This window comes from Melopsittacus undulatus, chromosome 4 (genome assembly GCF_012275295.1).
Source record: "Melopsittacus undulatus isolate bMelUnd1 chromosome 4, bMelUnd1.mat.Z, whole genome shotgun sequence".
In the NCBI taxonomy this organism is placed as follows: domain Eukaryota; kingdom Metazoa; phylum Chordata; class Aves; order Psittaciformes; family Psittaculidae; genus Melopsittacus; species Melopsittacus undulatus.
Window position 1 is genome coordinate 107501326 of NC_047530.1, and position 15243 is coordinate 107516568.

At 38.7% G+C, this 15243-nt stretch overlaps 1 protein-coding gene across 4 annotated transcripts in view; it reads right to left on the reverse strand.

Annotated features, from left to right (window-relative positions):
• The window catches only part of ATE1 (arginyltransferase 1), an 86528-nt gene that overhangs the window by 62277 nt on the left and 9008 nt on the right, over positions 1-15243 (reverse strand). For 2 of the 4 annotated variants that reach the window (XM_034062445.1, XM_034062443.1), the window contains exons 6-8: positions 14215-14447; positions 11330-11458; positions 3262-3294 (exon numbers count right to left, since the gene is read on the reverse strand). In XM_034062445.1, the coding sequence (XP_033918336.1) occupies positions 3262-3294; positions 11330-11458; positions 14215-14447 (395 nt within the window). Of the gene's footprint in view, positions 1-3261; positions 3295-11329; positions 11459-12460; positions 12590-14214; positions 14448-15243 lie in introns of all 4 variants that reach the window. The other 2 variants (XM_034062444.1, XM_034062442.1) reach the window with 1 other exon arrangement.

Genomic DNA, 15243 nt, shown 5'->3' on the forward strand with positions numbered 1-15243 from the left:
CACCCTCACAGAAAAAAAAGAAGCCAAAAGCATTCTGGGCTGCACCAGCCCATCAAGTGAGATGAGTTCTCCTCTCTGCTCAGCACTGATGGGGCTTCCCCATGCAATTAAAATACAGACTTACTAAGGCAAGTCCATAAGGGTGATAAAAATGATTAAGGGGCTCAAGCATCTGCTGTATACAATGACTTTAAGAAAGCTGCAACTCCTCAGCCTCAGGGACAGGTAACATGGGGAGGCTTTATCAACATCTGGAAATACCTGATGGGAGGGAATGAAGATGAAGGAGCCAGATTCTTCTCAGTAGTTACCACTGACAGGACAAGAGGAAATGCTTGCAAGTTTTACAACACATTCAATCTGAACAAAAGGAAACAGGGTTTATCCAAGAAGGTGGTCAAGCTATGGCACAGGCTGGCCAGAGAGCCTGTGGGGCCTCCATCCTTGATGGTATCCCAAAACCCATGGTCCTCAACAACCTCCTCTAGCCAACTTTGCTAGAATCGGACTAGTTGGATCTCAAGAGGCTCATTCCAACCCAAACAATTCTGTATCGAAACCAAGTTAATCAACTCACTGCATCAAAATGTAAGACACTGTCTACAGAGCTAACTTATGTACCTTACTGGAAAAGTATAGTATGTGAGCTATACTGCAGCTATTTCATCAGGACAGATATAGCAAGCTTAAAATGCTAAAATGATTAGTAAAGCTGTGAAGGTACAAGGCACTTCAGTAGTAAGAGACTTTTGAGTATCAAGCCACAGACATCATGGTGTGATGAAGAAAACAGCAGTTTCCCAAGATCTCCAAATGAAATGAGTTTTGATTTTAGTCCTGAGTAGTGCATTGAACTGACTAAATTATGACATTCTACATAAGATGATCCTGGGAATTACAGATTTGCAACAGTAACAGTTGTTATTAGATCTCCTAATAATTAACACATACCAATAAAGCATATAATGCAGAGCAGAAGCTGACATGCTTTTCAAAGAACAAAGATCTAGTTTCACAAACATCTTTCAGTTCCTTAGTATTCAAAAGTAGGAGTGACAGGATAAGGTGGAATGGCTTTAACCTGACAGAGGGGAGACTGCGATGAGCTCTTAGGCAGAAGCTGTTCCCTGGGAGGGTGCTGAGGCGCTGGCACAGGGTGCCCAGAGAAGCTGTGGCTGCCCCATCCCTGGCAGTGTTCAAGGCCAGGTTGGACACAGGGGCTTGGAGCAGCTGCTCTAGTGGAAGGTATCCCTGCCTGTGGCAGGGGTTGGAACTGGAGGAGCTTTAAGATCCCTTCCAACCCAAACCAGTCTGTGATGCATCCATCATGCTGAATCTATTATGTTCTCCACACTGGTAGGTGAATCACTGAGCAATGTTGCAGCAAACTGAGCTGGTGATTTAAAAGTATTCAAGATGGAAGAACAAGAGCTGAGTGTAAACAACTATAGGAAAAATCCATAATACTGAGTGATTAAAAAGGCAGAGGAAATATCAAATGTTCATAAACCCACAGAACATAAATGCATGAGTGAAACACTGCCAGACACACATCCAAAACAACATGTATAAATTAGCAATTCAATCCAAAAGATACATTTGAGAGCAGTTTAATGAAATCACCCATTTCATAAATGGATGTAGCATCAGTCAAGATGGAAAAAGGCAAAAGAGCAATTAGAGAAGGATTTTAAAACAAAATAAAATCATCATTTAACTGTGGAATGTTACAACGAATCTGAGTGCTGAGACTCATTCCAACTGCTGCATCATAATGACATATAACAACCTGGGAAGGACAAATGTAGATATAACTATGGGCCCAAAAACCCTCTTAATCAAGCAGTAAAAACTAGGAATCACCCCAAGCAGTCCGTATTTTCCCTGGGCCCTTCTGCCATAAACACCCTCACTTTGGCAACAACAGGGAATGAGGCCACACTGGTTTTGACTAAGACTCCTGCATCTCTTAGACATTGTAGCTTTACCCCTCCAAACAAGGTAGTATTTGCCCATGTGAAGTGGTAAAATGGCAAGTGTTTAAATGTAGCTTCTAAAAAGCGATGAATAAAACCCACCCAAACAGTTGCCTCTACATTACTCTGTTTACTGCTACAAAATTGCCTCTGTTTCTGCTACTACACACTATATCTTGAAGTTACTCATTTTTTGTGCCAGAGCCCATAGCCAAAACAAACTGAAGAGAATATTAAAATGAGGAAATAGAAAAAAGCCAGGAAGAATTTGGGTGTTCATGTTATTTGCAGCTAATAACAACACTGACAGTGCAAAAAAATGCCAAACTGAACGAATTGAAAGTAAAGTCTAAACCTTCCCTTATTTTTCTTCACAAGAGTAAACAGACTATATGCTACTACCTTTGCTTGTGGCAACTGCTTCAGAATCAAGAATTCCAAGAATCCCCTGGCCTCTGATATACAACCCCTTTTATTTAACTTCATCTAATTGAAGACATGTGTCGTGGTGCCACACAAAATTGAATTCAAGCTTGGAAATGTCAATAAAAAGTGTCTGTAAGTAACAATAGTGGTGTAAACCTGGCAGGGAAGTGAGCATCAACATCTATGTAGCCATACGAAATGAAGAATATAATGGCAGTCTGCTGCCTGAGTTGACGAGGTGATAAAAGCCCTTTTCCTATAAAGTCTAATGAGCTCTATTACTCTTCAGCTTTCAGGAATGTAAAGGCCAGTGGACTCGGCAGAGAAAAGCAACAAACTCTCCACACATGGATTCAGTCAAGCTGCGACATATCACATTACTGGCGTAATTACTATAACCTGACAATTTCATTACAGTCACACAGTACTTAACTCTTTAAGACTAACAAGAAAGACAGTGCTAGAAATCCATAGCAGTTTGCTTGCTTGAAATGAAGCAACAGCATCTCCCCTAAACTTTTGATTCAGACTGCAGTCAAATCCAAGTTTAGGAAGTTATTTAATAATATATTCTTTTCTTTCATAGAAATAAACCAAGAACAGAAAAGACAGCACCTTCTGCTGCTGGCTCTTAATGGAGTGACATGAAATGCAGTGGTAGCTTATTATCCAGCTGATTATCCAGCAAGAGTTCTGAGACTCCTTTGAAAACACAATGTGACCTTCCTCACAGTTAGTGATGATATAAGCACTGTGCTACCCATCTATACCACCTACATCATGATGGTTTGCTGTCTCCAGGGAGTGGAAAGGAATGAACACATTCATTTCAAAACCTGCATCTAAAATGGATACATACCTCCAGAGGAGAATCACAGAGGAATCGTGTGAACTGCATCGAGGTAGATTCATCAGAAATACATGCCCAGAAAGAGTCCAAATATGCAAAGCAGAAAAGAAAAACATTAACAGCACATCAGGATACAGCAACAGTCAAACACACTCTTTCAAAACCATCTATTTGAAGAACACCATCAGATTTTAAGAGGTAAAATAAGATTTAAGTCCCACATTCTATTTTGTTTAGAAGTACAAATAGATACAATAATCTACAATCCAAAGTACTTCTAAAATGTGAGGTGAATTACCACCTTATAACACAGGCCTGCTTCTGGTGTCTTCATTTTAAATTACCCATTACCCTTCTCTCCCTGCCTGCAATAGAGAGCCTTTTCCCACCATCCCCTTGGTAACCACCCCATCACTAAAGCAAGGGGAGTAAGGCCTTCATCTCTCTTAATATACATTTATTAAGTCTATTGACATCCAGAATCATAAGCAAGCCCATTTTAAGTCTAAATAGGAGGAAGAAGAAAAAGAAACAAAAAGAAAAAGAAAAATCAGCTTCCTGAAAGTGCAAGCATTTTCAAACCTACTTTACTGAATACAAAGTAATGTGCTGCTTATAATCAACCCAAAAAGCAAAGCTTTAATGAGTTGAAGCTTGTACAAGATTCTAACAGTAATAAAACATAATAGGTATTTATTTACCATCATTTACTTATTTGATACTAATACTTCCTTATTGGTGGATTCCACATTAAACATGTTATAAATATCTGGTATGTGTTTAACCCCAAAACATCCCTTTGTTGAAAGCTAATGTGTGTTACACAGATTAATCCTCCCTCCTCTAAGGGCTGGATGGTTTAATATACCAGATTATGCAACCTGCAAAGTAATAGCAAATAGGAACTTTTAAGTCAAAGTCTGATAAAAAGAATATGACACCTATAAAAACATTACTTTTGTCAAGAACTCTATGAATTTCTTCAATGAATTAAAGAAGATTATTCTATTTAAAGAGGAATACCAAAAATGGGGTGATTACTTTCCAGTCACCCTGTTTTTTCCCAGAGAAGGGGAGGAGAGGAAGGAAAGCAACAATAAGTGTCAATAATGCAAGTTGCTGACTTAAAAGAGAGTTCCATACACAGCCTAAATAATTAAAACTCCCCCTTTTCTTCAGAAGGTGCTACAAAACAGGTCTTGGCAATAAAACCATAGCCTCTGGTAGATTATATATATATATATCGATCTGCAAAGGTTAACTGAACTATTCTCATTGTAGCTCTAAGTGAACACAACCTGAACCTCCTCTAAGACTGTGTCTCTAAGGAAGTGCATCTGTTGACACTAAAATAATCAAGGCTTTGTAGAAGTCTTACTTACAGCATCACAGAATAGAGTTGGAAAGGACCTTAAGATCAGATTTTTCCCCCCTCAAACACATAGCAGTAGCTGAGCTATGAATGAACAGTAAACCTTTGAACACAGACTTCATGAAAGAATACTTAATTGCTATACAGTAAAGACAGGAGATTGTGCATTTCCTATAACAAGCCACTTCAGAACTCATCACCACCCCTCTAAATTACTTAGTTTAGAAAACTGAATGCTGTATCTTAATTCAATTCTAGGGGGGTTGATGTGGTGAGTACAGAGAGAGAACAAGAGGGGGAATAAAGATAACACTTAAAGAGAAATAAAAAGTAATTCAGAACTTGAATTGTTTCATTCCATTAAAGAGAGAACAGAGTTACAAATTCCTACACTGTGGCTGCATCAGTCCTTACAGCCAGTGAGTTTAGAATGTGCAGGCTTCAGAAATAATAAACCATGTGTTATTAATTTTCATGTCAGAAGACCCCCAATAGTTCTTAATCTGTAACTTTAGCTTTATAGTGTGAGTTAAAGCCTCTGGGTGAGAAAACGGAGCCAACGGCACTGTTCAAACAGTTTATCAGTTCTCCAGGCCCTGCTGAACAATCCCTTGGCTTTGAGGGCAAAGGGGGACTCCGAGTGTAGCTAAAACACAACTTCTGCTTGCTGGGGAGTATATACTGTTACAGCTACCTATACTGCTGGCTAGAAAACAAAGTCTTAACTGTGCTTAAATTTGTATCACAATCTGATGGGGGAAAACCACCATTGCAAGTCTTGTTACTTTTACCTGTTGAAACTTGCTAAAGTTCTCAGGTTAGACAATCCCCTCAAGTCACAGAAAGCTTCAAAAGACTCAATCTTCTCTAGAAATCTATTAAGAAACAGTTACCCAAAATCCCAACAATCTTTTGTTCTGTGTTTGTTGTTTTTCTGTTAAGGGAGAATTTAATTGACATAAAGTTGGAGAAGTTTAGATCAGTTGATCTCAGCCCTTACCTTCTCAATACTTACTCTCCCTTCCCAAATCATAGATTCACAGACTGGATTGTATTGGAAGGGACCTTAAAGCTCATTCAGTTCCAACCCCCTACCATGAGCAAGGACACCTTCCACTAGACCAAACTCCCAGCACTTTCTTCCTAAGCCACGGACCTATGGAATCTCTATATGCATTTAAACTGAAGTAAACATAAAGATTGTTTCTAAAGTAACAAACTCATTTAATACTGCAAGCTTATTGTGAACACAATTCAAAAAGGATTCAATAAACCATGAGAGAAACACAATCAAAAGCTGGTGCTGCATGTAAAATAACTCAATCTGTCACACAAGCACAATCAGAATCCCTTTCACAAAGCCATGCTTTCCTAAGTTTAATTTCAAACTAAATTACATAAACTTCAGTCTTTCAAAAACTGTACAATATATATGAAACCCACAACATTTTTACTTTGGTGCGAACTAATTTTAGCTGTCAGAAAGGACTAAGAGAACAACAGGAAATAAGCTTAAATCAAATTAATAAGACTAAGGGATGCACGCGTCACTGAGAAGTAAAACAAGGCAGGAGAGGCAGGAGAAATAAAAGATTTGGTTCAATCCAAAAGTACTTGCTCAAGTAAAAGCACATGCACAGCTTTACAAAGCTGTAATTAAACAACGGTGTTGATACCTGCTGCCTTTTGAAAGTGGGGGAAGATGTTTAGGTGCTTTGGATGCTAAACTGCAGCAGTTTCATCTGGTAGCTCAGGAACTTCCTGAAGGCAAGTGTTACTGATGTCGCACATCATAGCCTGCTCAGGAAAAACAGCTTTGGGCTGTCATAGAATCCCAGACTGGCTTGAGATAGAAGAGACCTTAAAGCTCATCCAGTTCCAACCCCTGCCACAGGCAGGGACACCTTCCACTGGAGCAGCTGCTCCAAGCCCCTGTGTCCATCCTGGCCTTGAACACTGCCAGGGATGGGGCAGCCACAGCTTCTCTGGGCACCCTGTGCCAGCGCCTCAGCACCCTCACAGGGAACAGTTTCTGCCTAAGATCTAGAGATGGATAAAGGCTTATTCTGGGACTGGCTCTATTCAGCATTTTCAACAGTGACTTACAACAACACAGGAATGCTAACAAAATACAGTTTCAGAGATACACACAGACCTGACAGTGAAGAAAGAGGCTTTAAAACACAGCACATAAGGAAAGAGATGACTTAAAGTTCAAATGTGTGTCTCAAATGTAGTTTTCAGTACAAGAAGTGGACTAACAAAATAGAAATAACTGCTGATGGGACAGAATGTATATTTCAGAACTATTATTTCAATTCCCTTCTGGAGTGACAAAAGTCCCTGTGGCTTTGTCTGTTCAGAAGAAAATTATCTACAAAATAATGGGGATTTGTTAGTCTCAGTGTAAAGACTTCTTAATTTCATATGGATATATAGAAAACTGAGTGTCAAAATCAGGAGAAACAATGTAAACTGATGCAGCAAGAATCTGAATTGAAATGGTATGACAGTGAACAAGCCACTTAATTGCTTGGATGAGCAAGTTCTTTGGCTTTTTAGGCATTTCAAGCCTAAAACCCGTGATCTGCAGCACTACAGTTCAGCAAGGATCTCGCAAGTAAATGGGAGGAATCAGGTTGATAAAGGAATACTTTAAATCAGTGTTATCAGGGATCTGCAATATGAGCTCACTGCAGCAGCGCCCACAAAGAGCCAATCATCAGCTTACTGCTGCCATCACCCCAAATGATAAAAGAACTAATTCAAGAGCATTATAAAAGTATATGGCTGCCAAGGCAAGCGACAGCAGGTTAAAAATAACCTCGAACCTAATGAGCTTTTAAGCATTCTCTCACTAGAATGCTACAAAAGAAAGAGGAAAATAGCTTAGAGAGACCTACAAGTGTGCAACTGGCTGCTGCTTCCAGCTTTCAAATGGATCCAAATGTGCTCCTTGGCATGGCCCACACTACTCACTCAGTTCTCTATAGTAGTTCAAGTGGATTTCTGGGAGGCAAATCCAAAAAACACTGGGAATGTAAAACAAACCCCACTACACCTATTTCAGTAATTCTTTGCACCTTCTCAAACAGCGTCTCTTTTGTGTGTTGTGAAACTCTTTACTTCCAAGACAAATATTTAGTTAAGCACAAAGCAAAGAGTGTCCAGTCAGCTTTGCAGAGGGAATGGAGACACGTTCTATTTTCCTTCAAGTTTGTCATTATAAAACACTCATGAAATGTGAAATAAAACGTTTGCTTCAGGAGGTCTAAACAGCAATAAACTGTTCAACTCTTGCTCTTTCTGGAAACTACTGTAGAATTTTTATGATCTTTTATGGAAATGTTTTCTAACTGGTGTGACTGCTACATAACTTCTTTCAGTTACACTCGAGCCATGTTTCTTAAAGACAAAGACTACTGTAAAAAGCCTCAAAATCACATTAATGGACAAGGTGTTATCGTATTGCTGCCCCCAGAGCAACCATTAAGTTCACCAGGAAAGAGGCAGGAAGAAAAAAATGCTTCATTTCAAATTTTTACAGGACAATGTTATGTGTAAAACTCCATTTGGTATGACAGGCACTAGGGTTTTTTTTTAGCACAATAACCGAATATAGCTAAAGAACTAAACTAGCTGAGAGCTTTGAGATCACAGAATCCTAGAATAGTTTGGGTTGGAAGTTCACTTAAAGCCCATCCAGTTCCAACCCCCTGCCATGGGCAGGGACACCTTCCACTCGAGCAAGGTGCTCCAAGCCCCTGATGCAGAAGAAGAAGAGGAGGAAGAAGCAAGGAGGAAGAGCCAAAATTCAGAAAAAGCCACTGTCAAAGGACACTGAAACACCACTTGTCACTGATCTCAAAGCGTCACTTGAGAGCACCCAGTAGTCCATAGTCACCTTTGGTGTCAAATATTCCATGGATTCCCTGTCCTGGAAATCATCTATTCCCCCTTCTCCCATAAAAATCTTGATGAAAGATGGATATAAATTACATAGGTGCAGAAGAGGGCTTGCTTTCACACTCATTGAATGTCGTGGTTCACACACCTTTTCTTAATGTTGTGAACTGGTTTATAACTTTCCACATTAGTTCTATTTTCATATAATCACCAATATTCTAAATCTATTCCTAAAATTGCCTCTTATTAGGACAATATTACTCCTAGCAGTTAGTCTAGCAGCTAATACAGGCTGACAATATATTGTAATGCCAACAATCTAAGAATATATTCCAAAAAGAAGTTGTTAATATGTGCCCATAACAATGTATGGTGAACTCTCAATTTAAATGTAGACAGGTTTGTGAACATGAAATGTTCAGCCAAATATAGAATACTTTTCCTAAGCTAGAAACTTTTCAGACACAAAAGCATGCAGGGTTCTCCCCAGAAAGGAGGCTCATCCCCCACATACACAGATTAGTTTTGCACAGATTAAAAGCTATATTTGATTTTTAGATGCAAAACAAATTCCTGGATGTTTGCCACTTTAAAGCCCAACACAGACTTGTGACTCCCCTGATAAAAAGCACTGTGTATAGGACAGGATTTTATTCTATCTTTACTTAAAAATCTGTTTGGCTCCATAATGTCTGTATGATACAGTAAAGCCTAAAAAAGAGAGAAAAAAAGTCTGAGGTCTTTCAAATAGCATTTTCCACCCTTCACCTCAATAACTTGGATCAGTTTTGCCCTCTTTGGTACCTTCTGTTCTGAAAAGCAATTCAGATAATTTTCCTCCCACACAGTATGACAAGGAAAAAAGGCTCCTGAACCACCTCAAAACACATTTTGTGTAAAGTATTCTTCAGTTTACTTCCTGCAGGGATCAAATACAAAATGCTTTGATTGCATTGACAGCTTTAGTGACCAACAACTGTGAATAGAAAGATCTTCTTAACCAGACAGTCACGTGAATAAACAACAGAATTTACTAGTGCAAAAAGGGACCTAAATCAAAACCCATCAGCATCAGACTGAGCTTGTACATTTACTAGATGCTTCAGAGAAGGTCTTGTGTCTCCCCTGGAATATTATACTAAGCCTGCACAAACTGCCTTGATCTTCTCTCTCTGGAAAGTAGGGAATTTTTACCTATGACAAGTAACAAGGGAAAAGAGGAAGATAAAAATCCATTAAACTATTAGAAGTAAATAAAATCAATCTCCTTCCTATTCAGCAGCAATTCCCATCACAGACTTCACACCTTAACAGAGCAGAAACCTGAATTGTCTTTAATACATCTTTAAAAGTTTTCCTCCCCTATTCCATGGGTGATTAAAACCAAGTCTACACCAAACCACACACTCTAACCCAAACAGAGCTTAGCTAAACTGGGAGCTAACTGGTGTTCAGACCTGAACTGCAAGCAGCCATCATGATTCTGCCCTTGATTCACCACAATGTAGTGACTGTATTCAAAAATAAGTCCATAATTCTACACAAAGAATAAGTATATAAAGTTCTTATCAGCCACTGTGCAGCAACCAGATTCTCAGAGCAAAAGCACGGGGGCATATACACTGTATCTAAGCATTAGAGCTGAAAAACATCCATCATAGCAGACAAATCAAGTCCCTAAATCAGGCAAAGTAATGCCTGGTACGAATCTAGTAAATAGCTCAATCTTTGTTGGCATGTTTTCAATTTTTACATTATTATAATTAACCCAATTTATGTCAGCAATTATAAAAAGAGCACAGACTACTTCTTATAGTTACAAGTCCTATTATTTCACAAAACAAAGGGAAATAAATGTTATGACTTTCCACAGAAGCATTACAGAGAGCTCACAAAAAAGCTCTCCTTACATTCTTCTGAACTAAAGCCAAAACTGATTATGGGGTTTTCTTATTCTAGCTGGGAAGCAGCCACAGTCTGCTGGGTATCACTTATGCAGGTAGTGCTCACAGGAACACTAAGGTCTGAGTAGATAGCTGAGCAATACTGAAGTTGGACTTCTGTGGTATATAGAAATGACAGATCTGAGGTAGCAGCTTTATTAATTCTACTGATGAAAATGTTGTGCCATCTGCTACAGAAACAGAAAATTGCTGCTTCTTTAGAACTCTACTTCTATTAGTATTATTGAATTAAGATTAGCATCCTGTAAGGACCATTTAAAAAACAGGCTTTATCCATATGCAACGTGTTCTCACTGAATCTCAGACAAGCAGCTGGTAGAAATGCTTTTGCAGTGTTTCTACTGCCAAGGTGAGTTCCAGTTGGGAAGTGAGCTTTGCTTAACAATGACATGTGAATGAAACTCAAGATTTTTAAAACCTTCACCGGTTCAATTAAGCAAGACCACCAAAGAAATAAGGACAAAATGGAAAAGGTACCCACCAGCTTTCAAGCAGAAGATGCTTCTGCTATCAAAAAAGCACTTCCATAATGTTACCCCTTTCCCAGTGAAAGTCTCAGTCCCAGGCCTCTTTACGACTACATACAAGCTCTATTTAACTTTTTTACATCAGGACTTTGAGTTAAGATAGTACATAACCTTTCTCTTTTCAGCTCAGCTTCCCCTTGGCTGGAGGCCTGCAACAGAACCTTGCTAAAAAGCACAGTGCTTCTCCCCCAAGACAGAAACTCCAATATCTTAACATTTAGAATCACTCTTTAAGAGACACCATTTCCCATGATTTAACTGTGCATTTGAAACCGTGTTTTCATAAAGGTGCATGCAGTGAACTGTACCTCGTTCTCACCACACTCAGAAGGTGTATCCTTGTGTACTGCCATCTGATACTTGGCAAATAAAGTGGCTGACTGGTTGAAGGATGATTTGAACTGAGGGTCCTCAAAGGAGACAGGTACTAACCTCACCTTCAGAGCAAGGAAAATACAAGCAGACTGGTTTGAGTGCATATCATCAGATAACATGCTTCTGAAGGTAAGGCTAGTGAAAGATCTCCTCCTAGCCACTTCAAAGCCTCCAAAATCAGTTTTCTTTTAACATCATAACCTACATGGGAAAGTCTGACAACTAAAACTAAGCTTAAACTGACTGTTGATACCTTCGAGGATAAAAATTGTACAACACTCCAAAGAAGCAATTTATATAACCTATTTTTTTGACTAAGTATCTAACAACTCAACCACACACTATATTTTCATTGCACAGTCTCAAGGACTTTTAAGATGTGTCATTTTTAATGGCATATAACTCATTGCCCTGGTTTAACAATTATATATTCTTCCCACATATGTCTCCAAACTACTGACTGGTTTTTTTCTTATAGTGTTCTGATAGTAGAGAGGTAGTGTGCCTGACAGGTAACTATTATGGTCTGCCTGGGCATTACAAAAAGAAAACAATGTGTGATTTAGATGGAGTGCACAGATTACGTTTTGGAGGGCTTAAATTGAAAGTTAAGAGAATTTTTACAGCTTCTGTGACTTTGACACCAATTTATATGCGTGCTCAACTGTTAGCCCTGATTATCCTTATGGAAGCATTACAAACCAAAGCCAGTGAGACCAGTTATTAAGCTGAATGTCCAGCTGGTTTTAGTTCTTATGAGATTTGTATTTTTAAGGCCCACAACACCTACCTCCAAAAGCCTCATCCTCTCTACCTCTTACCCAGCAGCATTCACATAACTTCCTGAACTTCTCTGTCTGCAACTAAAACCAAGTATCTGTGGCACTCACAAAAAGGTATCAAAAGAATTTGCACTTTCAGGATGTTGATTTTCTTTGATAAAGTATTTTACACACTCCTGAATATACAATGGATATAAAATCCACATTTGTTTCTACTAGAAACAAGACACACGAAATAGAGGGGAAGCTGAGCTCTGCTCAAAATGCATTTGGCCTTCTGACCTGATTTATAGTTGGTTTGTCAGGTGGGTCCTTGTGAACAACCATCTGGTAACGTTTATAGACCTGGTAAGACTCCTGAAATGTGGCTTTGAACTGTGAACTTGGTGGAGATGATCTCACCACCCTCACCTTCAGAAGAAGTTAAACACATTCATTATTACAATGTCATACAATAACTATATATTTATATATATACAAACATCACAACAGAAGTTTCGACCTCCTGCACAAGAACCTTCACAATTTAATTCATGTTAACAAATAGCCTTTGAATTTTCAGCTCCGTTTAGGCCACTGAAGGCTTTAATATTTACACTGAGTAACATACAAAGTTTACAAAGCACAAATTAAAGAGAACTAAAATACCTACAGAAGAACTACACAAATAGTGTGCAGGAAATAATATCAAGAAGTATTATGCAGATTGACGCTGTAGAGAGATCTTCTTGTAGTTTCACTCTACACTGAAAAATACTTGAAGGACCCATGTCGTTGGAAGACTCCCGTGCTCTTAGTCTAAACACTCTGTTTTCAGAGCAATAATCCCAAGGGGACTCATTGGCCTTTATTCAAATTGGAAGAGGAAGATGAAACAATGCTTCCATACTTAATTACAAGTTAACTGTAATAGGAAGTGAGCATCTTCCCCACCATCACCTTTACACACACAGAGATATTTATAGCTTCTATACATTAAAATAGTTCTTTAGTAAAAATGATTGCTCCCTAACCAAAAGAATGCCCTTACCTGAACAGTGCCTTTCTTTTCAAGCATATTTAAGCACATGGTCATTTCAAAAACCCACATAATTTTCAGTGTGGTTCTATTTTCACAAAAAACTTTGGTTCTGATTTCAGTAACAAACAAATCACACTTGACAGCATAGTAAGCAGCAAAGAGAATCGCACTGCTGGAACCATGCTCCTTTTAAGTGCCACCTGCATCTTCTAAATGCAGATGTTCAGATAAAGCCATCATATGTCTGTTACTATACAACTCATCAGCAAAGCTGAAGGAGTTAGCGAGGTAGATCAATTCCATGCCTTCTTGTCAGTTATTTTCCAATACTATCACTGATAACCAGTAACTACAGGAAAATATTTATATTCAGATGGTTTTACAGCTTTCAGGGCAAAAAAAAAAATGGGTTTCTGATTAACAAAAAGTTAGGAAGTCCAAGTCTTCCAGCTTACTGTCTCTATATTCCTAATAGATTTACTGGCAACCAGTATAGTTAGCAAAGTTTTCTACCATCACTTTTACAGCTTCCAAAGACATCAACACATACCAATGGCAGTTACAAAGAGCAGCTGTCTTCCTATCTGTTTAATTTTATGAACAGTTACTGCTTTCTTGTCAAGACTCATTAGCATAGATAGCTTAAGCATTTATACACTGCAGAACTAAATATTGAATCTCTCATCATTCAACACTCGGTTAACTCAAAGTCTCTCATTTTCAAGTCACACTGTATGAAAGCAATTTGCAAGTTATTTTGGTAACTGTACAGAGCTCTGTTACAACTGACTGCAAGTGCACGAGTACCCTCTTGTGGTTACACAGAGCTCATCTGCAATATATATATATATAATATACATAGTTATATATATAAAATGTAGTACCATACACACTTCCAGACTTAAACTATTCTCATTCCATAAAGACACAGATTCTAAACACCTAAGCACTTAAAAACCTCCTTAACTAGACTTCTCCTTACCCCACCTCCAACACCAGTGAACAACATTATTACCTCTAATTTGTGTTGTGCATCATCAGGTAAAGAGACAAAAACGAAGTCTTCAATAGTTTTAGGCTGGTTTGTTTTAGATTTAGAGTTCTGCAAGAGGAAAACTTGATCTGCTGCTTGAAGTTGAGATCCTTCCACCGTACACGTCTGGTTCTGAAGGAGTTTCTGCAGTTTTCTTTCTTTACGTATGTCCTTTGCCTTTCGGCACGGGGGCTTGCTCAGGTCAGCCCCTTTCCCTAGAGGGCACAGGCAAAGAATTGAACACCATGATTTGCAACAAACAAGTAGTTTTTACATAATCACTGACAAGAAATGGTTAAAAGCACCAATAACTGCAGACTGTGGTCTGAATCTGAACACAACATGGTATTTCACATTTACAACTGCAACCACGCTCGGTGCCAAGCTCAGTCACAACGATTCTTTCCTAAAGCTGTTTTAATGCAGCAATTTACCATGGAAACACCTCGACCACGATTCCACCCCAGAGCCAAGGATATATTTAATAACTAAAATGAAAGACTTCCTGCTAAGTCTGTCCTTAAATCAATTCGCCACATTCCCCTCTCAGAAACAAAGAAAAGCTCCTATTTAATGTACAGTACAATGGTGTACTACATCCTATAGGACAAGCCTGAAATACTGAAGGGAAAAAACACAATCACAAAATCTCACAGCCAAATGCACAGAGAACAGTTCTGCCACCTCCATAACGCAGGTGGCTCCACAGCTCTCCTGTAAAAGACACACACACACAAAAAGCATTTCTTTTTTGTCACCTGGAATCCTTACTCAGCGTACAGAAATACTGCCAACACCAGTGCCATTATCATAGAATCATTAAATGGTTTGGGTTGGAAAGAACCTTACAATTATCTAGTTCCAGCCCCCTGCCAGTGTTACTAATGTCACATAAAAGAAGAGTAAAAGGCTATATAAGCTTCCAACTTTGCTTAAAAATATATTAATATTGTCTACTTTTACTAATCAATCCACTTTTATCAATCTACCTCTGTCTTTAACAAGACATAA